The sequence below is a fragment of the Maylandia zebra genome, linkage group LG15, assembly GCF_041146795.1.
Source record: "Maylandia zebra isolate NMK-2024a linkage group LG15, Mzebra_GT3a, whole genome shotgun sequence".
NCBI lineage: Eukaryota > Metazoa > Chordata > Actinopteri > Cichliformes > Cichlidae > Maylandia > Maylandia zebra.
The window spans coordinates 23,830,822-23,853,686 of NC_135181.1; the positions used below are offsets into that span (position 1 = coordinate 23,830,822).

Consider the following 22,865-nt stretch of genomic DNA (forward strand, 5'->3'; position numbering starts at 1 on the left):
CTGGATAATTGTTCTTTCAAACTGTAGCCCGGTGTTTTGGAATGATCAGTTTTCTCTGTGAGGGCACAAATGCAGTCACCTAGAGTCCCTAAAACATTTGAATAGCGCAGCACGTTTAACACTACCCGTGTGTCTGTGTCGTTTCTTTCATTAACCTTTTGCAGCTCGGACGTGAACTCTGAGCAATAACACCTCCCCTTTTCCCTCCTCAGTTTCCTGAATGTGGATTTTTTGGGATGTACGACAAGATCCTGCTCTTCCGTCACGACCTGAGCTCGGACAACATCCTGCAGCGTCTGATCTCCGCTGAGGAGATCCAGGAGGGCGACCTGATCGAGGTGGTGCTCTCTGGTAAGGAATGAATAATTTTAGTCCGTTTTCTTTTTTTTCCCTCAGCAGGTGGATATAATGTTCGAATTGATAAAAAACATTTATCAAACATGCAAAACTCCGAGTAGTGATGGAATCAAGTGTGCATACATAGCCAGAAATGCTGCAGCCCTACCCATCCACAACCCATCACTCCAATCCTGCCCCGTCGGAGTTTAAATGTAGCTGATCTGGTGTAACTGATCACCCCGTGCCAGCCAGTTTGCGGCCTTGCAGGGAGTTTATGCTAAATGTCGTCACAGCTGCAGGCCCATGGTGCACTTGTGGTGGTGTTTCGACTCGTCATACACCTCCTGATTTCTTTAACCTGACACATGTAGCAGTGTCTACATGATGCATCAATGCACGAGGATGGAGATGCTGAGATGGCACAGAGCAAGATCGCTGCAGCATTTGAATGAAATGCCGAAAACGTGCGTGACTGCTTTGTTTCCTGTTTCAACTTCTTCTTCTCCTGTTTTCAGTTCTGAAATGGTGTAATTTTTCTACTTGGAGTGTTTAGAAACAGACTGAGATAGAGTCCAGCTTTTATTGTCCCGTTAGTGCTTTTATTAGTGTTTCTATTTAGACTGAATGCCCCTTTTCTTGTTCTCTTGAGTGTACCTTAGGTTTCTCTTTTTTCTGAATTTCATGCTTGAGCATGTCCTGTATAAATAACATTCTTTCACATTTTTGTCAATAATCATTGTATGTCCTCCTCTGGTAGCTGCTGAGTCTTTCCCAGTTTTTAAGTTCTTTATTTTCAGACAAGTAGATGATGTCCCTGAGATCTTAGCCTGCTACAGCTTAGAAAGATGCACAGACATTAATGAGATAAGCATGAGTAAAGAAAGAAAGCATGCTGCAGAAACAGAAGACACACTTACAACTGCATGTTGTCGTTTTTTGTGGGATTTCTTTTTTTGGATTTTCTATAAATCATGGTTTAATATTTGGGAGCTCAGGACCATTTAAGGTATGAACAAGAATCAAAAATGATTCCAGCTAATAATAAATAGATTAACTTAAAAATCAGCAGTAAGAATAAAATAATTGTTTAAAATGTATCTTAATGAAAAACACGGTCGTTTATTAAATGAATCAAATTTGCCTAACCGTGTATTTGGTTTCACACTGAAGTCAAAGGTAAGTTTTAAACATTTAAATTGTATCTTTATTATGTATTTTTGCATCAGTTTTGTATCCTCCGGGTAAAATGAGGCTGGCACAGATCTCGTTTCCTCTCCACCAGCGCCGCCTCCCTGGGTCACCCCCGTTCGCTCTAAACATAATATTGTGCATAGGATTGTCACTTCCTGAAATGTGTCAACATGTTGGGCTGTGAAAACGAAAACTGACACCTTTACAGCCGAACACCCAGACGCAGAGCCGCGCCAGGTTTAAATTACACAGGAGGGTGAAAACGTATCGCAACCGCACAGGGTGCAAACCCACGACCGCTTCCTCCTCCTCCTCGTGCACCTCTCGCTGCTACTGCTGCAAAACCCTGCAGAGCTCAGCTGGTTTATTTCACTGTTACCATTCGAGCTGCTACCAGAGCGCCAAGCGATCAAGATGAAACCGGCTCTAGTGTGATTCTTGCTGCTCGTTTGAGTTGTTTTCCAGCTTTTATACACACAAGCAGCACAAAATGGTCTGTGTGGTTGTGTATATATGTAGTACATACACATTACATTTAAAGTAGAGGAAACATTTTCAAAAAATGCAATAATTAAAGGTTGAAAATGCAAAGAACACATCCAATAACAAGATGTTTTTATGTGTTAGCTTGAAAAGTTCATCCTCATTTAAACACTTTTCTCTTCTCTTTACTTGCATATTTTAAATCCTGTGTAACTTCAGCTAATACTTCAGGGTACAACTAACACGTGAGGCTTTCTACTTTTGTAACCCCTGAAAGACGTGCCAGACATTGACGTTTAGTGTATGTGTGACCATTTCTAGCGATAAATTCATTTGTCAGATTGTAATTCTGATACGCTCACGCTCAGAGCCCGAGCATCATCATTTTGGGGGACCATCTCCTGGCGCGGGTGGAAAGCTTCCCACAGAGACAGTCATAGTCTGACTGCGTGTGTGTTTCTGTTTCAGCTCTCGCCACAGAGGAGGACTTCCAGATCCGACCTCACACTCTGTACGTTCACTCCTACAAGGCACCGGCCTTCTGCGATGACTGTGGGGAGATGCTGTGGGGGCTCGTCAGACAGGGACTCAAATGTGAAGGTGAGGAAGCACTCAGGAAGCTTCTAGGCTGCTGACATGTCCGTTTCCGCTCAGAGAACCCCGAAATCTTAGTCCCGGGAACTGTTTTTCTAACACAGTGGCTAGAAGTTTTGTCCAAGGAACTTTACATCCCAGGTATTTTTATTCCGGGAGCATTTAGTCCCAGGAATTTCTTTTCAAGGAAGGGGTTAGTCCCACAGCTCTAACTCTCAGAACTTTTCCTCTGATATGCTGTGATGTACTTTGTCCCCTTAGAGTCTTTGACTATTTTTCTGTGTGCTGTGGCAGAAGACTCAAAGACCCAATAAATATAAAAAAGCTGTTATTTAAATGCTTAATGGAAGTGGGCAAAAATAAATTTTTAAAAAGAGTTCAGTCTGCATTTTAGGCTCGCCGTCTCCCGCCGGAAGGCAAGAGCTCATACTCGAGATGGAGGATGTGCGAGGGGTCCGATAGAGCTCTCCGTGCCAGGAAATTTTATTCCCAGAAACGCTTTTCAAGGAAGGGTGGTCGGAACAGTCCCACAAAACATTTTCTAATGGAAGGAAGAGACAGGTGGGCTTACAGACGGAGGAGCTGAATAAAACAAAACAGGCACTGCACCAAGGCTCCCTATAAAATAAACAGGATTATTTTGAACTATGAAACATGCAAAGCCGCTCTAGTAGAGCCAGAGATGAGTTTTTGGAGATGAATTCACACAAAAAATTGCCCCAAAAATGACCACAAAACAAATATATTTGTGCAGTTGCCAAACCCTAAGTAACAGAGAAGCAAATACGTAGAAAATATAGATGCTGTCCTAGTGTTTGAATTCACAGTTCTTGGCTTACATTTAAGTCTCATTTTCTCAATTTTCAGCAAAAAATTGTTGTTAGCAAAAATTTCATGGCTGTGCCGGCTGCATGTTCAAAGTGAGTGTTGGACCCTGCCAGGGATCTGGTTTGGTGTTTGAGTTGGGGTTTGGTGAAGCGAGCAGTATGAGAGTCAGCACATTAAAGGTTGTGGTTCTCTGCCACCACTCTTGGGTTGAGGTACAGTTTTAGCCCCGAGTGAGGGAGTTAGGGGAGGGAGCGAGGTCGTTGTGGCACTGGCAGCAGTGTGGGCGCTGTCCCGAACTGCTTTTACCCTCACCTGGTCATGAGCTCTGGTTAGTGACTGAACAAATGATTGGCAAATGCCTGCATCCAAAATGAGCTTCTGTGAGTGGGTGGGCTGAGCCGGGCTCAGTGGGTGAGGGGCTCAGTCCTCTGGATGGAGCTCAGAATAGAGCCATTGCACTCTTGTGCCAAAAAGCCAGCTCGGGTGATCTGGGTGTGTGGGAAGACCCAGAGTTACAGATCCAGGTCTCACTGGAGAGATGATGGGAACACCTTGGGTTAGTCTCCCAGGAGGAACTGGAAAATTTTGGAAAAAGTTTTGGAATATCTCGCTTGGCCTGCTAAGAGCAGTCTAACGATCATGAGCATAAAGTCTCAGATTTAGTCATCAGAAATCCTTTTCAGGATGTGTGTGCATTAAAATAGGCTCCTCACTATTTAAACATTAAGATGGGAAGTGATGTCAGTGATTCAGCAGGGATGTAATAGAGGTCCGGCAGGCTGCATGCTATTCCCTCTGAGTGACCGATAACTGGACCTTCAAACCTATAAAACTCGACTGTTTAAACCTCCATCAGAGTTCACAGTGATGTCATGTTTGCTTTAACACGTCTCATAAACTTTTATTTTCCCTGAGGTAACACGTGGTGGCTTCTCGGGTTTCCACCACGTCCACGCTGACCAAATCATCACCTCGAGGGGAAAAAAAAGAAAGAAAGAGGCATACACACACTCGGATATTCACACACTGGTTTTTAGACCTGATTTTAAAGCTGCAGCGGCTCGTCGACTTCCTGCAGTCATTTTTCAGACAGTCTTGTCTTTAACGTTTTGATCTCGGCGCTCTGTTGTGATGCCGAGCAGAGAGACACCCGAGCAGCTGATGTTTGGCTTCCGCTTGTACGTTTGAAATGGTTAAAAATGAAAAGTTCCCAAACCTGAAGCGACAGAAAAAAAATAGAAAAACAACCTTGATGGAAGAAAATTTTAGCTTTTTTTTTTCCTGCACTTTTAAGCTTCAGATGTTGTAAACAGCTTTCTGAACCACATCCTGGACTCAATAAATTCTGTGTTTTTAAACAGATAATTTGGCTATGAGAAGATTGTTGGGCATAAATGAACCTTTAGAAGAGTAAATTAATACTTTGACACATTTTAATGCATTTATCTGATAAATAATGGGCCTTACTTTGGCCTTACTCGTACAGACAGATTGTTCATGAAGTCTGTGCTCCAGTTGTGAGCAGGCATCTGAATTCAATACAGCTTGTTGACCAGACGTGCTATAAAGTTGGTACTTAGTGCTGTCGTCGCATGACCCTACACTGGTTAATTTGAACCGTATCCATATTTCATATAAGCCAGTGATGTTGAGTAACCTGGTTTTGCATAGAAAATGGACAGAAAGGACTTAAAAGCCCGGCCCTGTCTGAAGGGTTAAAATTTCCTTGGTAAGAAAAATAAAAGGTTCATGCTCTGCTTTGGCCCTGCCGTGTTTTATCAAGAATCTGCATTCCTGAGGTTTAGTCTCGGCACATTTTAGCCACAAAAGCTACAAAATGACCCTCCTGCAGCACAAGACCAGAGATTTATGTTCAATTCAATTTTCAATTTAATTTTATTTACACAGCGCCAAATCACAACAACAGTCGCCTCAAAGTGCTTTATATTGTAAGGTAGACCCTACAATAATACATACAGAGAAAAACCCAACAATCATACGACTCCCTATGAGCAAGCACTTTGGCAACAGTGGGAAGGGAAAAACTCCCTTTTAACAGGAAGCAACCTCCAGCAGGACCAGGCTCAGGGAGGGGCGGCCATCTGCCGCGACTGGTTGGGGAGAGAGAAGGAAGACAGGATAAAAAACATGTTGTGGAAGAGAGCCAGAGATTCAAAGCAGCTGAACATGGAAGCAAAGCTGCTGATTCACAGGTTTATCTGTGTTTCTACTCTCATCTGTGGTTGTGAAACCAAAAGAATGAAATCATAGATATGAATGATAGATATGATCTTTCTCGATTGTTGTTGGGGCTCTGGCTTAGAGAGAGGGTGAGACTAGGATGCCTCCCGGGGAGGGCCTTGGTCTCATCCTGGAAGAGCTGGAGGTACTGGGGGTGTCTCCCAAAGGCCGTGGGTCGGACTTGGTTCCTTTATTAACTTCGGGATCAGAACTTCAGTTGAACTGTGAATCTTAATGATGATTAATAATGATTCCTCTCCTGTGCAGGATGTGGACAGAACTACCACAAGCGGTGTGCGTTCAAGATCCCCAACAACTGCAGCGGCGTGAGGAAGAGGCGACTGTCAAACGTCTCCCTGCCAGGCGCCACCTTGTCTGTCGCTCGTCCACCTTCCACTGACTTCAGCCCGGCTCTGCAGGAGGAGGTGGGTCTGCTGCGCTCGCATGAAATCACTCATTAGTCGTATTCATTTTAGTTGGTTTTTTGGTTGTTGTTGTGTTTTTTTTTGAATGAGTTAAAATGTATGCACAGACTTCCCTTGCAGTTGTGCAGCCCCAGTACACACACACATACACACACACATGCACTTTCTGTCTGATGGCTCGAGGCAAACCGCTTGATTTTTCCATCCGGTTCAAGCCAACAAGCAAAGAGAGTCACAGTCAGATTCTCACAGGCTGAGCAAGCACACAGATCAGAGGGGGACCCGAGCACAGTCAGACCCATATACGTATCTGACCTGAGTGGACCCGAGCAGCATGTTGTGCAATCAGTTAGTCTGATTGATTAACAAGCAGCCAAGCTAGATTTTACAGATCCCAGAAGGAAACTGTTCCTTTAAGAGACCCGATGTGTGATCACTCTCGGGCAGCAGATCCTAAAGAAGTCTCACTTTCTTCATGGACATTTCAGATAATTTGGACTTTGTTAGGAGGTCTAGAGGTCCATGCACATATGGTGAATCAGTGAAGTGAGAAGGTGGATTATCCAACTGTTCTGTACTAATTCAGGCCCATTGTGTCACATGCTTCCTGCTCCTGCCGGGACAGTGCCCTGCAAGCTGCATGCTGTACAAGGACAGTCATTGTTCTTGTTCTCGTGGATGGAAAAGAGTTTGTCTGTACGCCGCTTTCACGATGAGTGAGCAAATCTCTAAATTTGATGTTTCAGATCAACCTCTGAAGCTCTGACTACTCCTTTCATTTCCTTTTAGTTAGAACTAATAAAAAAAAACATCACTCAAAGACCAAAAACGAGAGAAACTTTCACCTAAAGATCAGCTGCGTGATCCCGCCACAGTCCAAACGCTCGCTCGTTAGGTTAATTGAGTGTTAGTTGGCTTTAGATGTGGGCGTGAGAGTGTCTAGTTGTGTGTCAGCGTGTTAGCCTTATGGTGGAGTCAATCCAGACACATACAGCAGAACGCAGAACAAACTCTACACTAATTCATGTTTTTAGAAGCGTTTGTGTGCTTGTGTGTTATTCTGTCTGTGAACACGATAGCTTGAAAAGTTTTAAATGAATTCTGATAAAACTTAAAATTTGGCTTACATCCACCAAAAGCTTCCGGCCAACATAATGGTTTACAAAAATCCTCATATATGTCACGTTTGACCTCTGACCTCTCCTTTGAGGTCAGTAGATTGCTATAAAGAGTTAGTTTTTTAGACTAACAAGAACATGCTGTTGACCCGCAAGCTGGCCGAGTTGCTCCGGCAGATTGTGTGTCAGAAGGAGCTTCAGGAGGGCAAACTGCAAACCTCATAAAGTGCATTTAAAAAGAACAAAGAAAACTAAATTTAATACTTTTCCCTTAAATGTAAATGATGCTAGGAGAGTGAGTCACCTCAGCACAGATTTGTGCTTCTTGTTCACATTATGAACACAGAGCACCTTTACTGTGATAATCAGTAGATAAGTCTGCCAACACCCACGTGAAGCTGCGCATGCATGAGCGCAACAACATAACAGGCTCGCCTGTTTCCAGATTCAGCTGATTGCCTCTTTCAGGATGTTTGTGGTAATTAATAAAATAACTTGCATAAAAATGGAGAAAAAAAAGAAGACTGCATCATTTGTTGTTTATATTTGAAAGTTGAATCCACAGATGGTTCAGACATCTTGGTTCTGTATCGGTACAAAATACTATAAACTGAAGATTTGCCAGAGGCAGAAGAACTGAGATAAAATCTGAACTCTTGACCTCATCAGTCAGAGGATCTGGAAGCCCTGCTGGGAGAGGAAAGGTCACTGAAGCTAAAGCTGTTCTCAATGATCACTTTTGATTCTATGAAAAACATTTCTGTCCTGGTGGAAGTCGTCTATTCCAGGGTGGCAGTGCCCTGCAGATATAAAAGATAAGGGTAGGAATTATTAAGCACTTTCTGCCTCCAGCGTCTAAGCGTGATGTCTTTTAATGATTAGTTTTTACATGAAGAACAAATTTAAATACAAACTAAAATGAGTTACTGAAGTGTTATTGGTCAGTTTGCTCTCTGTTTGGAAATCTGAGCATAAACAGAAAAATAAATCCTATTTCTTCTTCGCATTTTTGTTTCTGTTCCCCGCCCCTCTGCAGCGCCCTCTTCTGGGCGCCATGAAGCGCAACTCCCTGCTGAGCGGCCGGCCCATCTGGATGGAGAAGATGGTCCTGGGTCGGGTGAAAGTCCCCCACACTTTCTCCGTCCACACCTACACCCGTCCCACCATCTGCCAGTTCTGCAAACGCCTGCTGAAGGGCCTCTTCCGCCAGGGCCTGCAATGCAAAGGTGACGACACACACGCAAAAACACACACACAGGAAAGTCTTAGAAAACCAACAGTCCAAACTCCAGAGATATTCAATCTGCTGTGAAGTCCTAACCTTCCTTCACTTTTTTCTTAATCGCCCTGTGAAGTGTGTGGGGAGACTCTGCAGTACTCTGTGGGAACCGTCGGTTACTCTTCGTCACATGGTTATTCAAGAAGTTTAAAATGTTTAATATGTTTTTTGTATGTTTGCTTTTTAGACTGTAAATTTAACTGCCATAAGAGATGTGCAGCCAAAGTACCTCGAGACTGCCTGGGCGAGGTCGACTTTAACGGAGGTGAGTCGTTTTCACGTTTACCGCTTTAATCATCTGAAACCTTTGATGGGCAAAATTTAATATCTGCAGACAGATTCTGACGCTGTAGGCAAAGGACGGGAGATTTGCTCTTGGACTCTTTTTAGTTTCTTCCTGTTGTTGGATTTTTATTGACCGCTGAGGACACTTTGGTTTCATACAGGTAGAGAAGATCAAGGAGGAAATGCAATCTCAAAGCCGTCAGCTGCCATCTCATGACAGTTTATGCGATTAGGTTCTTCTGACCAGCGCAGGGAACAGGAAGTTGGCTATACACAGTTGTGCCCAGAGGCTAAAACAAAACCGTTAAATGGACAGTTAAATGGGTTCCCACCCTGGCTACTGTTTATCTGTAACACCATATCTGATTTCCTTTTTTATTATTCATTGGAACATACGCCCTCCATACAACAATAAAAGACAGCAATTTAAATAATAATTAAAATGACTAACACTGAAAAGAAGTCAAAAGAAAATAATAAAAGATTACATGAATAAAATTAGAAAACACAACACAGAATTTCTTGCACTCAAGGCAGAAAATATTTTTTAAAAAACCCTCAACTGAGGTTTTGATGTCAAAAAATTTCTAATTTTAAGTAATAAGTTTATTTTGATAGAAAAGAAAAAAGTGACTTCATTTCGCTCCCTGATTACCCTAACAATGATTTTCCTTTGGGTGACCTGCTCTACGAGACAATGAAATGAGTGGGGAGTCTATATAAGAAATGAAGGAGACAGAAATCTCACGTTTGCAGAGCTCAGACTTTACACTGATCACGTCAGAGTATTTTTGATCTATTTTTGATTTTTATTTTTTTAAACTGGATTGAGAAACGTTTTCGTTTCAAGTCTTTGGCATTTTACACCTAACCCCTACTGGCCATTAGAGGAACTGCAGCTCAGTGAAATCTCGGGCTGGAAGTTTTAAGACCTGTTCCCAGGCTCTCATGTTTTTCCTGTTTCTTCAGAGCCAGCCAGTCCTGGTATGGACTCAGAGGCGACGATGGAGGTGGACTGCGATGTGAACAGCGATGGAGGTCACAGCATGGACGAGCAGGACGAGCAGTCCACCGAAGACAAGATCTTCTTCGGGGGTCCCTGCACAGACTGCGAGAAGGATGACGAGACGGTCAGAACGATCAGGTGAAGCAGACGACTGGAACTGGTGACGGGCTTTAAAATAGCATTATAAAAATCTTAATTTATCCTCATGAGAAAATCTATTGAGCCTCAGTATTGGATGCTTTGTCATAAGTAGAGATCATGATATGTGTGATGTGAACAGGTTCGATTTCTCTCGGATATACGGTACAATTTCAAAGTGACGTCCAGTGTTGGATGGCATGTTTTTACCCCCGTCAGCAATAAACCACAAGCATGGCTCCACCCTCATGTGGTTTGTAACCGAAATCTACAACAAACGAGTGTGTTCAGTGTTAAGAGAGCCTAGAGCTTTAGAGAAGAGAAAAGAAGGAACTCCTCCAAAGACTTGCATGCATTTTATTTTTTTTATTTGAATCTTTGACATTCTCATTAGTATCGTATTTTTGTGTGGGCTTTTTTTCCTTAAAATGCTTCTTTGCATGTTTTTATTTGGTTTCACGCAGCCCGTCGACCAGCAGCAACATCCCTCTGATGCGTGTGGTCCAGTCCATCAAACACACCAAGAGAAAAAGCTCCACAGTGGTTAAAGAAGGCTGGTTGGTGCACTACACCAACCGTGACAACCTGGTGAGATGAAGCACAAAACACAGACAAACTAAGGTGTCTTTTGAGCTTTTCTTTAGGCCTTTGGGTGCCTGACAAACACAGCTGGTCTGTTTGCAGGAACAACAACAAAAGCAGGAAATATCTGAATTCATTTTATAATTAAGTAAAAATATCAATCCAGTCTAATCCTTTGGCTTTGGCTAAAAGCTCTTAGGAGCAGCAAAAAATTCCAAAAAACAGACACAAACACTAAAAGCTAAAACATTTATAGGCAATATTCAAACACAAGACATATGAAACACAATGCAAATATAAAATTTGTACATTACACTGTAAGCACTAATTGGCTAATGTGAATAGCATTTTTCAATAATGTGCTTCGCTGTAGGAGTTACTGGGAGAAAGGCAAAGCCGTCACTAATCCCAGCGTCGTATTTAGAAAATGTAATAAAAGTGATGTTAATCTGCACCAAAATTTCAAACGTTCTTCCTTTTTTATTTGCTCTACCTCACTGCCAAATTTCAAATATTTCAGCTTGGTAGTTTTTGGAGATGAACAAACACGGGGCACTGATAACTTACGTCAGCTTTAGCACTGCAGTCTGGAAGTTCGAGGTGCTTCATCAAGTCAGTGCAGAAATTATTAAATCCATTTTAATCACTGAGCTTTGGTTTTTGGTATATATCCACACAATCTGGAAACATGTTCTACATGCAAATGCTCTACTAGAAATGAACAAGCAGTTAAGTGCATCAGGTGAACACATCTATTGTCATCCAGGGAATTAAATTATTGGTCAATAAAAAGACTCTGTCCTACATATAGTACTGTTTGAAACGGTTTCTTGTACTTCAGATACTTCCATTTATATCCATCACTCAAAACCTCAAAGGAAAGTCTTTGATTACTGGAAACTAAAAGAGATTTAAAGATTTTTATTTTCTCTCTGGACTCAGATTCAAAGCATTCTCCCTAATGACAAGTTTTGTCTTTGCAGAGGAAGAGACATTACTGGAGGCTGGACAGCAAGAGTCTGACTCTGTTTCAGAATGAAAGTGGAGCCAAGTATTACAAGGTAGGAGACCCGGTGAGCCCCGGATCTAGTTTCAGCTGCTCGGCCAAACAAAGCAGCGACGTGAAGAGAAGAGCTGGAGGGAGTCGGGTTCATACCGTAACACAGCATGAACCTCATAAGACATTAACACACATCACTGTCTGCTTGTCCACTGTAATTGTTCCAAGAGCAGGTTGTCTATCATTGGTTGAAAGCTCTGTGTTGATAATGTAACTTAATATATTTAAAGAAAGGTGGCAAAGAAACATTAAAACTATCTGTTGTACCGACACTGACATTGAATAATGTGCCATTTACTGGCCATTTCAGTAAATGGCCTGTATTTGTATAGCGCTTTACTAGTCCCTAAGGACCCCAAAGCGCTTTACACATTCAGTCATCCACCCATTCAAACACTGGTGATGGCAAGCTACATTGTAGCCACGGCCACCCTGGGGCGCGCTGACAGAGGCGAGGCTGCCGGACACTGGCGCCACCGGACCCTCTGACCACCACCAGTAGGCAACGGGTTTTGGACACAACGACGAGACTGTCCAAGCCAGGGCTTGAACTGGCAACCTTCCGATTACAAGGCGACCTCCCAACTCTTGAGCCACGATCGCCCATTGTGATTGTAACAAGAACTGGGTGCATACGTTTGAATTTATTTTAGACTTTCTTTAATCCAAGGACAAACATATACATTCGCTCACTCAAATATTTTTAAGAAGTGGTGCTGATGTTTCTACAATGTCTTAAGTTCACGTTGCTAAGGCCTGTTAACTGTTGGTGATCACAATTGGCTTCAACTGGTAGTTCCTCTTTGCCAGCATAAAAGGATTTGTTTGACACCACTCATTGGACTGACCCATACTCAAAACCATGGAGAAGTCCAAAGAATTCAGTGAAGATCTAAAAAGGTCATCCAAGATTCAAGATCATTGTTCAAAAAATTGTTGTTTGGATATGTCACCACTTTGGTGAGGTTGGGAAGACAAACCCAAACTGTCACCCTCGGATGATGGACAACCCAGGAACCACCAAGGTTGAAGCCTGCCATGAACAGTCCACAGTGAAGTGAGTTTTACGTCACTAGACTGAGTGGTTGCTGACCAAGAAAGAAGCCCCCTCTCCAGAATCAGCACCATCAAGCTTGACTAAAATTTCCAGCTGCCCACATGGACACGCCAAATAACTGCTGAAGAAAAACTTTATGATTTATACAAGATAAAGAGCCACAGTGATAAGAGGTGTTTGAGAAGTAAAGGTGAGGTTTTCAAACCTACTGTAAAGCATGGCGGTGGTAACATCATGTTCTGTGCCAAAGTAGATGAAATAATAAACAAAAAATACTTCAAATCCACAGATGCTTGAAACTTGGATACAATTAGCTGTTCAAACAGAACAGGCTAAATTTAAGCTTCTGGAATGGGCTTCACAAATCCTCGACCTCAACCCCATTAAAGATTTGTGGGCTACGCTTTAAAGCCATGTCCATGCCAGGAAACCAACCAGTTTGAATGAATTCTACCAATTCTGCCAATAAAAGGTGTCAAATATTCATATTGAACCAGAAGCTTGTTGGTGGCTACCAACTCTGGTCAACTTGCTAAATATTGGGTGTGATGTTTATATCTGAGCCCGTATGTAGGCTTTTGACCATGTGTGAATGAGAGAAAATCCAAAATAAATTCAAACTCATAATTCTTGTTTTTAAAGTCATTAAAGATGCATGCTGCACAGTCATTTAACTGGAAAAGCAACAGTTCAAAGAAGTCACTAAAAGACCCAAATTACCACGACATTTATGCCCATGACGAGTGCCTGTAAACTTTAGCAGCAGTGTGCTCACTGATGTGTTTTTAATGACAGTGCAGATCTGTGGCTTTTATTTATTTTTTTAATCCAATTTTGAACTTCCAAGTTGGACTAAATAATTTCCTTGAAAACTGTGATCACTGAATTCAGCTGCAGCTCCATCACTTCCCTCTCTCATACCTCACGTCCTTTTATCTTGCGCCTGCCGCCGACCTGTTGACCTTTAGCACAAAGCGCAGCAGAAATCCTCCTTTGAAGAGAAAGCCAGGGAGGAGGTATGGAGCACAAGGCTGGGGAGGTGGGGTGGTTGGAGGGTGGGGGATCTGTGGTGGTTTTTGGAGATGTCGGGTCGCTTCCCTGCCGCCTCTTTGGCTCACTGCCACACTGCCAAGTGCCCGAAGCTTCTAAGGCACGTCCTGCCTTTTAATCAGAGGATGAAAAGATGGTGATGGGAGGGCGTGGCTCGGGGTGAACTTGGCAAAAGGTTCAAATGAGTCCGAGGAGCGTGGAGACACCACTGAGCCAATCGCTCTTTTTGAAATGTTTGATCTGGCATGGTTAAGGGTTTGTGGAGGGGTGCAGGGTTTCTGCACTCTGCCAGAAAAGGAAGGAAGAGAAGTTTTAAACACTGACATTCAAAGAGTGTCTTAGTTTTAGCAAGGAGAGGAGAGGTGCTCGGATGGAGCCCTCTGGATAATTTCAAGACCTCATGGATGATTCTGACTCTTAAAGAATAAAATCAAATCAGAGAAGATATGTTCTATAAGTGCCGAAGTTCAAGTTCAGGCTAAAGGGACCTTTTTAGATTACTTCATCCACAAGACCCAGGATTTAAACTTTCTTTTTTATTCCATAGGAGATCCCCCTGTCTGAGATCCTGCAGGTGGAGCCGGCGCAAGACTTTGGCAGACTGCCTCAGGGTAGCAACCCACACTGCTTTGAGATCATCACGGGCAGCATGGTGTACTACGTCGGGGAGGACAACGGTGGCCTCTACCACAACCCAGCTTTGGCAGCATCTGGCGTGGGACGGGATGTAGGGCAGAGTTGGGAGAAAGCCATCCGGCAGGCGCTGATGCCCGTCACACCCAAGGCTAGCGTCGGCACGGGGCCAGGCCAGGGGAAGGATCACAGTGAGTGACGGACCCTCTTTAGTCTTTGGTCCTGTTCTTGGTTTTGCCTGTTCCTTCTGTACCTTCAGCAGGAAATTCAGTTTTGTGTAAAAAAAAATACGGATGTGACCGCTGTGTCTGAAAAGCCAATGTAGAAGTTAATAGCCAAAAAACAAACAAACAAACAACCCCCCCCAAAAAAGTCCAGTCATTTTCTTTTCAAGCTCTCAATACTACCATGAACTGAATGGCTAAATAAATATAGAAGTGTCATAAACCTGCATTTATTCTAACGGCCAGCAGGGGGCGGTGGGTCTTGCTGCAATGGAACATTCTCATTTTTTTTAACTATGACTTCAGTAGATATGTTATGCTATCTGCAGGTCATACTGAAAAAAACAAACTAGGAATTAATTTTGTGAAGTATTGTCATTTCTAAGGTCAAAAATTGAGATTTAACCCGTGACTTATCAGACACAACTCAAAACACCAAGATGTCGACCGTGACAGTGTTTAGTTTGAGGCTTTTCAAACCAAGATCATGGTGGCTACACCAGTCTTTCTTTTACTCTCTCTGTGGTTTACAAGCGTGTAAAAAGACAAAAACAGAATATTTGAGGAATTAGTCTTGCATTTATTCATGTTACATAAGACCCAACCTCTTGAGGAATGGCAACCAATCAAAAAAGTGAACCCAATAACATGACACTCATATTGGCTTGTTCATTCCAGCTAAATTAAATGATTGAAAATGAGAAAGCACCGTCAGTTCTCTTGCAAGATTTAATGGTCCATTGGCTCCCCAATGTGATAAAGTCGTTCCGTACAGTCAGAAACATTCCCAAAGCGTAATGGTTCCACCTCCATGCTTGACTGCGGGAATGTGTTACTGATGGTCTTCTTGGTGCCTTCAGGTCATTAACAAGCTTCTCCTGTGAGGCAAGCTCTTGTTTGGAGCTAAAGCACGAGGGTGACTGATGGTCATTTTAGATTTCTTTCATTTCCCATTTATCACCTTCTCACTGAGCTTCGTGTTGCTCGTCTTGTAGTCTGTTCTAGTCTTGTTCTTTGACATCTCGTTGCTCTTGTCCGTAGTGGTGGAGAGGCTGGAATGTTTGAAACCGGTTCTTTAGCGAGGTGTGCTTTATACACAACAAGGAGAGATCAGGAGTATCTGTAATTGATTAACTAACTCTAATCTGCGTGCCCATTTGGCTCACAGCCAGTCTGTGGAAGCAGGAACTCTAGCTGGGTTACAGATCAAATACATACTCAATGACACAAATCAATTTAACTTTTATGTAATGTGTTCTTTCTGGATTTTTGGTTGATACTCTGTTTCTCTCTGTTTAAATGAAACTATTGTAAAAATCAGAAACTGTTCATTTGTTTGTAAATGAACAAACTTACAAATTCAGCAGGAGATAAATTATTTCCCCCATTGTATGTATACTTATAGACATATTTTTAAACCTGTGGATATTTCCACTGATGGATTGCATCTACTTTTGTTGTACATGTAGTAGAAAAGCGTTGTTATGGTTTGTTCTACCTCTGACGAGCTTTCTGTGTCAGTTTGTATATTTTTAGAAAGATGGAATATCTTTCTAAATTTTATCTTTATGTAATAAAAGGCAGATGTTTGATAATGGAGGCACACCCAGTGAGGTTCATGCACACTATATTAATGCCCATCTTTGCCCTTTGATACAGTAATGGAGTCGCTTCTGAAATCAGATTAGACTTTTTATGCTTTAATGGACGTGCGTTTGTTTGTTCGCCTGTGAAAAGCTTCCAAATATTGTTTTAGGAGGCCACCGTTACACAACACACACAAACACGCGCAGACACACGCCGTCTGCTGGCATTTTAACATGATTGAAGGGATTTCAGAGGATTTTCCGCTTCATCTCAGCTCCGATCCATCTCAGGTTAAACTGTCTCTTTGTCTGAAAATAAGAGTCTTAAGTTTCATCCTTTAAATTAGAGCACCTAAATGCACCTCGTGGAATTAAAGTAAAAGAGCATTAGCTGTTATTGAGCACAGTTGGTGTGTTATAAAAGTGCGGCGCTTCAGGGGACGCAGTCAGCAGTGGCGTTTTCCACTTGTTGAGTAATTAACGCGGAGCTTCAATTTCCTCCTGAAAATGGATGTTTTGTTTTTGAAATCATGGCATCAATAAGTTAATGCACTGGTGATGTAACACCACTTTTTGTTTTATTACCTCATAGACACACAGACCGCCACTGGACCTTTATAGTCATGTATAACCGAGGGAAATCCACCCCCACGCAAAAGAAAAAAAGGAAAGAAATGACACTGCTCTGCTGCAGATCCATTAGAGTCAAAGTTATATAAATGGAAGCAATCAGCAGGCATGCAAACACTGGTGCTGCGTTTACAGGTCGTGTGGTGTTCTGTGGAGATTATTGAAGCATTTAAAGACTTCATGTGATGTTATCCTTCTTTTTTTCCAGTGGTCCAACCGTTTTATTGTTGTTATTGTACTGTTATGAAATGTTATTCTATCTGACAAATTCTATCTACGCGACATAAACTTGCAGTGGTCGGGGTTTGTCTTTGTTAGGGAACAGCAGTAATCGCACAGGTTTAGACAGGAAGAAGCATTTCGTCAATTTAAAAGAGTCAGTATTTACAGAAAGAACCGTTTTTTCATGTCTGATCCATCCCTGCGGTCAAAGGTGATCACAGTGTAGGGGCTCTTGGTTATCTACCTGTTTTTTGTTTTTGTTTTTTAAATATTGATTATAGATTCATGATCGGATTAAGCTCTTGGGAATTCCCACTCCATGGATCCAAAATGTTAACTTGATGTTCTCACTTTTGCCTTGTGACGCTCCATCTTCCTGGAAAATGCAGATTGCCAACAAATTGCTCCTGGATCGCTTTCATGTGGCTCATTTCATGGAAACTCAGCAACCTGACCCCCTCAGAATCAGCTGTTTTTGTGCAATAACTTTAATATATTTGATAAAAACATGCTATTGGTTTATTAGTTTATTCTCAGGTGAGTCTCTAAATCTAAAGACAAAATCACAAACCAACATTTGCACTTTGTATGTTTGATCTGATACGTCACTGGAGGAAATGTCACAAGGTGTACAGGAGTGCAGTCCTAAGAATGTTTCGGATGCGCAAACTCCCAGGCCTCTAGTGAAAGAATTGCATCCCTGGGTCAAAATTCCTCAGCACTCTTTGCATATGTGTGCTTCCCACTTCGATAAACCTACATCAGCTCTGCATGGTGACCTAAATATCAACAGGCTGCCTATCTACATCAGACTGCAGGTATTGATCGCAGAGGGGTGACCCGATCAAACCCCGGGCAGCGATCCGAAATCGATGTCAGCTCATCAGTTTTCTTTGCACAGAACGCGCCGTCGGCTTTCAGTGTCAGCCCGAATTAATGCTCCCATCACATGAAAGGAGGAGACAGGAAACAGAGGCTTTTATTCTTGTGAGATCTGGAAAACGATTTGGAGATCGTTGTCGCAGCTGGAAACGAAACGTCGTCAGGGCTCTTTTTGTCGTACAGTGTACAAAGAAATCCACATGTTTGATCCCAGCTGGAAATCTCCCGTCACCTCTGTCTTTGATAAACAAGGAAATGTTGGAAATGAGATTTTAATGATTTGGAGGTTGGGGGGAAAAAAACACGTGTTTGCTGTAAGTGAAGGGGGTTAAATACCTGCAGATTTCACCTTTTTTTTTTAATATATATAAATATGTATATGTATTTTATTTTGTGTCTTCTCAGAGGAACTGTCTATCAGCATATCAGTGTCCAACTCCCAGATACAAGAAAATGTGGTAAGCCATCACACACAAGCAGATTTTTTTTTCCTCTTTATTTCAGATTTGTCCGTACACAGTTAAGGATGTTCTCACAGTCTGAGGTGCTCTAATCTGTCTTGTTCAGGATATCAGCTCAGTGTATCAGATCTTTGCTGACGAGGTCCTCGGCTCGGGACAGTTTGGGATCGTTTATGGAGGTGAGAGGTCGTGTTAAAATGAGACATATTTTATATGCATTACAGGCAATTACAAACAATCAAATTGATCTCTTTTCTCATCTTCTGCAGGTAAACACAGAAAGACCGGCAGAGACGTGGCGATCAAAATCATCGACAAAATGCGGTTTCCTACTAAGCAGGAGAGCCAGCTGAGGAACGAGGTGGCCATACTTCAGGTGAGACGTGGCGAGCTTTATCAATTTAATGTGAGATTAAGTTAGAGCTGTACAATCAATCAAATTTTAATCTCACAATCTCGGCTTCCCACGATGAATGCAGTGATCAAACAATATTTAAGATGTAATCGAGCATCATGTGTGAGGAATCCTTTTTATAGTTTTAAAAAATGGATAACATCTTTACAAAACTGTTAATTACTTCATTAGATTGCTCCAGTTAGAATCTAGTTTTCACAGATTGTCTCCTATGTGTGACAGAACCTCCACCATCCGGGGATTGTTAACCTGGAGTGCATGTTTGAGACGCCCGAGCAGGTGTTTGTGGTCATGGAGAAGCTTCACGGCGACATGCTGGAGATGATTTTATCCAGCGAGAAGAGCCGGCTACCCGAACGGCTCACCAAGTTCCTGGTTACACAGGTTAGAACGTGAAAGCTCAGGCGGAAGGAGACACTTTTTTGTCTGTTTTCTTAGGCAGGGTTTATGTGGATGTCTGATAGGACTCTGATAGGAGTCATTCAGTTTGTGACTGTTGGGTCTGCAGATCCTGGTAGCCCTGAGGCATCTTCACTTCAAGAACATCGTCCACTGTGATCTGAAGCCTGAGAACGTCCTGCTGGCCTCTGCAGAGCCGTTTCCTCAGGTTAGTACAAATGCACTTTCCCACACTGAGGCAGCTCACCCAGGTGTTGCAATTGGTTGGAACTTGGTTGCTATTGCGCTGGTCCTTGATGTCATTCAGCTGCTTTCCAGGGAGCCTTGTCTTTGGGTCTGACAGTACTCCACACCAGTGCACTGCAGACCACAAGAACCAGAAGTTTTCATAGTACCGATCTCACCAAGGGTCCAGAGCAGAACGATAGTCGCCGCCACAGCTACCTTCTGTTTAATTATAAATTAGAAGGACGAGGAACTCACGGGAGAGCCAGTGGATTAATGCTGCATTTTTCCCCCCCTCTCAACCAGGTGAAGCTCTGCGACTTTGGTTTCGCTCGTATCATCGGGGAGAAGTCGTTCCGCCGCTCAGTGGTTGGCACTCCGGCCTACTTGGCGCCCGAGGTGCTCCGCAGCAAAGGCTACAACCGATCTCTGGACATGTGGTCGGTCGGCGTCATCGTCTACGTCAGTCTGAGCGGGACGTTTCCCTTCAATGAGGACGAGGACATCAATGACCAGATCCAGAATGCCGCCTTCATGTACCCAGCCAACCCCTGGAAGGAGATCTCAGAAGAGGGTAAGGGAACATCTGGACTTGGGTTCATTCATGTTCACATTTGTAACAGTTTGTGTGTTTTAACGCTACTTGACTATTCTTCTCCGACAGCCAAAGACCTGATTAATAACCTGCTGCAGGTGAAGATGAGGAAGCGCTACAGCGTGGACAAGTCGCTGAGCCACCCCTGGCTGCAGGTAACCAAACTGCTTTCCTTAGAAGAGTCTGCAGTATCGCATGAGCGTTATTAAAGTAAATAAAGATTTAATAATAATAATAATAATAATAATAATAATAATAATAAATTTTATTTATGAGCGCCTTTCAAGTCACCCAAGGACACTTTACAATAAGATAAAACACTTAGTAAAACAATGGCAGAATAAGAACAATAAAATAAAAGCACAAGATAAAATGAACAAACAGTGGATTCACAGTGAATATGCAGTACTTAATGAAAGTAAAACATTTATTCCCCCCTTTAGGAAAAAATGTAATGAGGTCATAGAGCAAGAAGGGCCAAGGCTGGTTTCTCATTCACTAGTCTTTGTGTAACCACAGGAGTCGCCCCCTGCTGGCCATTAGAATGAATGCAGATTCACGTTGGCTTCATATTTATGTTTTCGACTTGGAAGCTGTGTCCATCTTTTGTGTACAGTCTGTGATGCAGGACATAAAGTTATTATTTTAACTCTGTTTTTGAATGATCAAATCATACCTTAAATCACTGATTTAAAGGGACAGTTGACCTCTATATCAAATATACAACAATAGATTTTCTCAGGCTTATAGACATGCTTCTTAGCAGATTTCCACAGCCAAGGGGCAACCAATCAGAAGAAAGTTGGCTTAATAGGGGGGAGGAGCTAAAATGGCTTGTTTCAAATGGAGGATGAACTGGTCCAGTCTAACATAAATAAGGATTATTTTGAGCAATGAATCATGCAAAGCTCCTGTAGCAGTCAAAGATGGAGTGAAAGCTGAGCATAAAAAAAGTGTTTAATGTTGTCATTGTCGTCCAGGACTACCAGACCTGGCTGGACCTCAGGGAGTTCGAGACACGGCGAGGTGAGCGATACATCACTCACGAAAGCGACGATGCCCGATGGGAGGAATACGCTGACGAGAGAGGCTTGCACTACCCCAAACACTTCATCATGTCGCCCAACCTGGATGACATGGAGGAGGACCCCTAGAGGCCTTGGCCATGTTGACTTTTCTTAAGAGGGTTAGCCTCAAACCCGGGAAACTGTTGACAGAAGCGCCACTGTGTAGGCCGCAGGCTTTCCCCCATGACGGCGTGTGATGACCCATGAGGACACGCTGATCAGGCAGCTCACTGCAGCGATAATTCAGGTCCAGAGAATTAAAACTTTTCAAATATTTTATCTTTTTCCAGTTTCTTTTTCGTTTCTACAAAGCCATAAACAAACGGACGCTAAGAGCCGAAACACGGAAGCATCGTGTTTTTTCTCCCCAGAATTCAACTTGGGGCTTCAACATACGTCAGCACTGCCAGCGGAGTCGTGGAAGGGCTAATCCAAAACCAGACTCAACTCACTTTTTCAGCTCGATAGCACAGTTTTAGCAGGTGGCCGTTACATTGTAGTTCTAAAAAGCTGTGTAGATGTCAATGTCGTCTTTTGTGACTAACTGGAACTCACGAGAAACAAGCGCTCTCTCCCGACTGTAGTTTTTGTTCTTGTTGGGATGTCTTTGCACTATTGGGAAATTTTTTTTTTCACGAGAATTTCACTGTCAGTAAGTCTCAGTTTGATCATCTGCAAAAGTTTGAAGCCATCTTAGCCTCCCTCGAGGCTGCAATTACAATCTTAAAATTAGAAAATGAATGTTGGCCAAATAGTCAACCAAACATTTATTCAATGCAGATTAAATTACTTTTATCTGACTAGTTTTGAGAACAGATTTGGCCTTTAAAGCATCAAAACAATATCAATGCTATGTTCCAAGACTGCAGTTCCTCTAATGGTCACTTGAGGCTGGCCCTGCATCTAACAATGCTTCTTAAGTATGAAGTTTATTTAATGAACACTTCCTGGACTCAAATAAGAAATATTTTTTATGTACCATTAATTATTAGTAGAGTTGGTTAGTTTTTCTATTTAAAGAAACTCTTTTGCTAACAGACTTATTTTAGCTGGTGACAGATGCGGACGTTATATTCAAGTTAAGTGGGACATACATCACTGTCTCCGACCTGTAATAATGTGGCTGTATGGCAGAAACTTTTGCAGAGGAACAAACGTGAGTTATTTTCAGAAACTCTGGAAGAGCTGAGAAGAATCGAGCTGCTATTGTCTCCTTTGTCTTTCTGAACTCTAACGTGTTCGTCAATCCCGATCTGACTCCAGCCTGAGAATTTATTTCACGTTTTATATTTTTGCAAGAAATGTTTTGTCATGTGGATGAAAATATTAAAGATGAACGGCAAAATGCGGGTGAGTCGTCATTGTTGTTCCTGTGCCAGTCGTCTTCTAGACGAGGCTCCAGCACTGTGGAAAAAACAGGCGGACGTCTTCACAGGTCTTGACTTACTCCATAGAGTTTGAGTTTTTCTGGCATTTGCTTTGCGCACTCTCAAGACAAAAACTTTGCCTTTATTTATCAGTCATAGGAAGTGATTTAAACCCTTCATTGGGCACCAGCAGTGTTTTACTCGAGGACTACTTGCACTCTTGTCACACTTCGACAGCCTATCCAAGTTTGCATGTTCTCCCTGTGCCTGTGTGCGCTCTCAGACTTCCTCTCACAGTCCAAAGACATGCGTGTTAGGTTTACTGATTGCTCTGACTGACTGTAGGTTAGTCCTGTGATTAACTAATGACCTGGACAGGTGTTCCACGTCTCACCCTGTGACAGCTGAAACCTTGTGACCCTGCACACATAGATGAAACTGATGGAAACAAATTATGTGGGCAAAATGTTTTTAAAAAAATCT

General features: G+C 42.6%; 1 protein-coding gene across 2 annotated transcripts in view; it reads left to right on the top strand.

Annotated features, from left to right (window-relative positions):
- LOC101483444 (serine/threonine-protein kinase D3) overlaps positions 1 to 22,362 on the top strand; it is a 55,810-nt gene extending 33,448 nt beyond the window's left edge. For both annotated transcript variants that reach the window (XM_004568451.5, XM_004568452.5), the window contains exons 3-19: positions 213 to 351; positions 2,482 to 2,613; positions 5,944 to 6,101; positions 8,256 to 8,445; positions 8,686 to 8,763; positions 9,753 to 9,927; positions 10,392 to 10,515; positions 11,493 to 11,570; positions 14,224 to 14,500; positions 18,259 to 18,311; positions 18,421 to 18,493; positions 18,584 to 18,690; positions 18,952 to 19,113; positions 19,238 to 19,336; positions 19,660 to 19,927; positions 20,018 to 20,103; positions 20,929 to 22,362. In XM_004568451.5, coding sequence (XP_004568508.1) covers positions 213 to 351; positions 2,482 to 2,613; positions 5,944 to 6,101; positions 8,256 to 8,445; positions 8,686 to 8,763; positions 9,753 to 9,927; positions 10,392 to 10,515; positions 11,493 to 11,570; positions 14,224 to 14,500; positions 18,259 to 18,311; positions 18,421 to 18,493; positions 18,584 to 18,690; positions 18,952 to 19,113; positions 19,238 to 19,336; positions 19,660 to 19,927; positions 20,018 to 20,103; positions 20,929 to 21,102 — 2,373 coding nt within the window. In that variant the 3' untranslated portion in view covers positions 21,103 to 22,362. The remainder of the gene's footprint in view (positions 1 to 212; positions 352 to 2,481; positions 2,614 to 5,943; positions 6,102 to 8,255; positions 8,446 to 8,685; positions 8,764 to 9,752; positions 9,928 to 10,391; positions 10,516 to 11,492; positions 11,571 to 14,223; positions 14,501 to 18,258; positions 18,312 to 18,420; positions 18,494 to 18,583; positions 18,691 to 18,951; positions 19,114 to 19,237; positions 19,337 to 19,659; positions 19,928 to 20,017; positions 20,104 to 20,928) is intronic.
- The last annotated feature ends 503 nt before the right edge of the window (positions 22,363 to 22,865 follow it).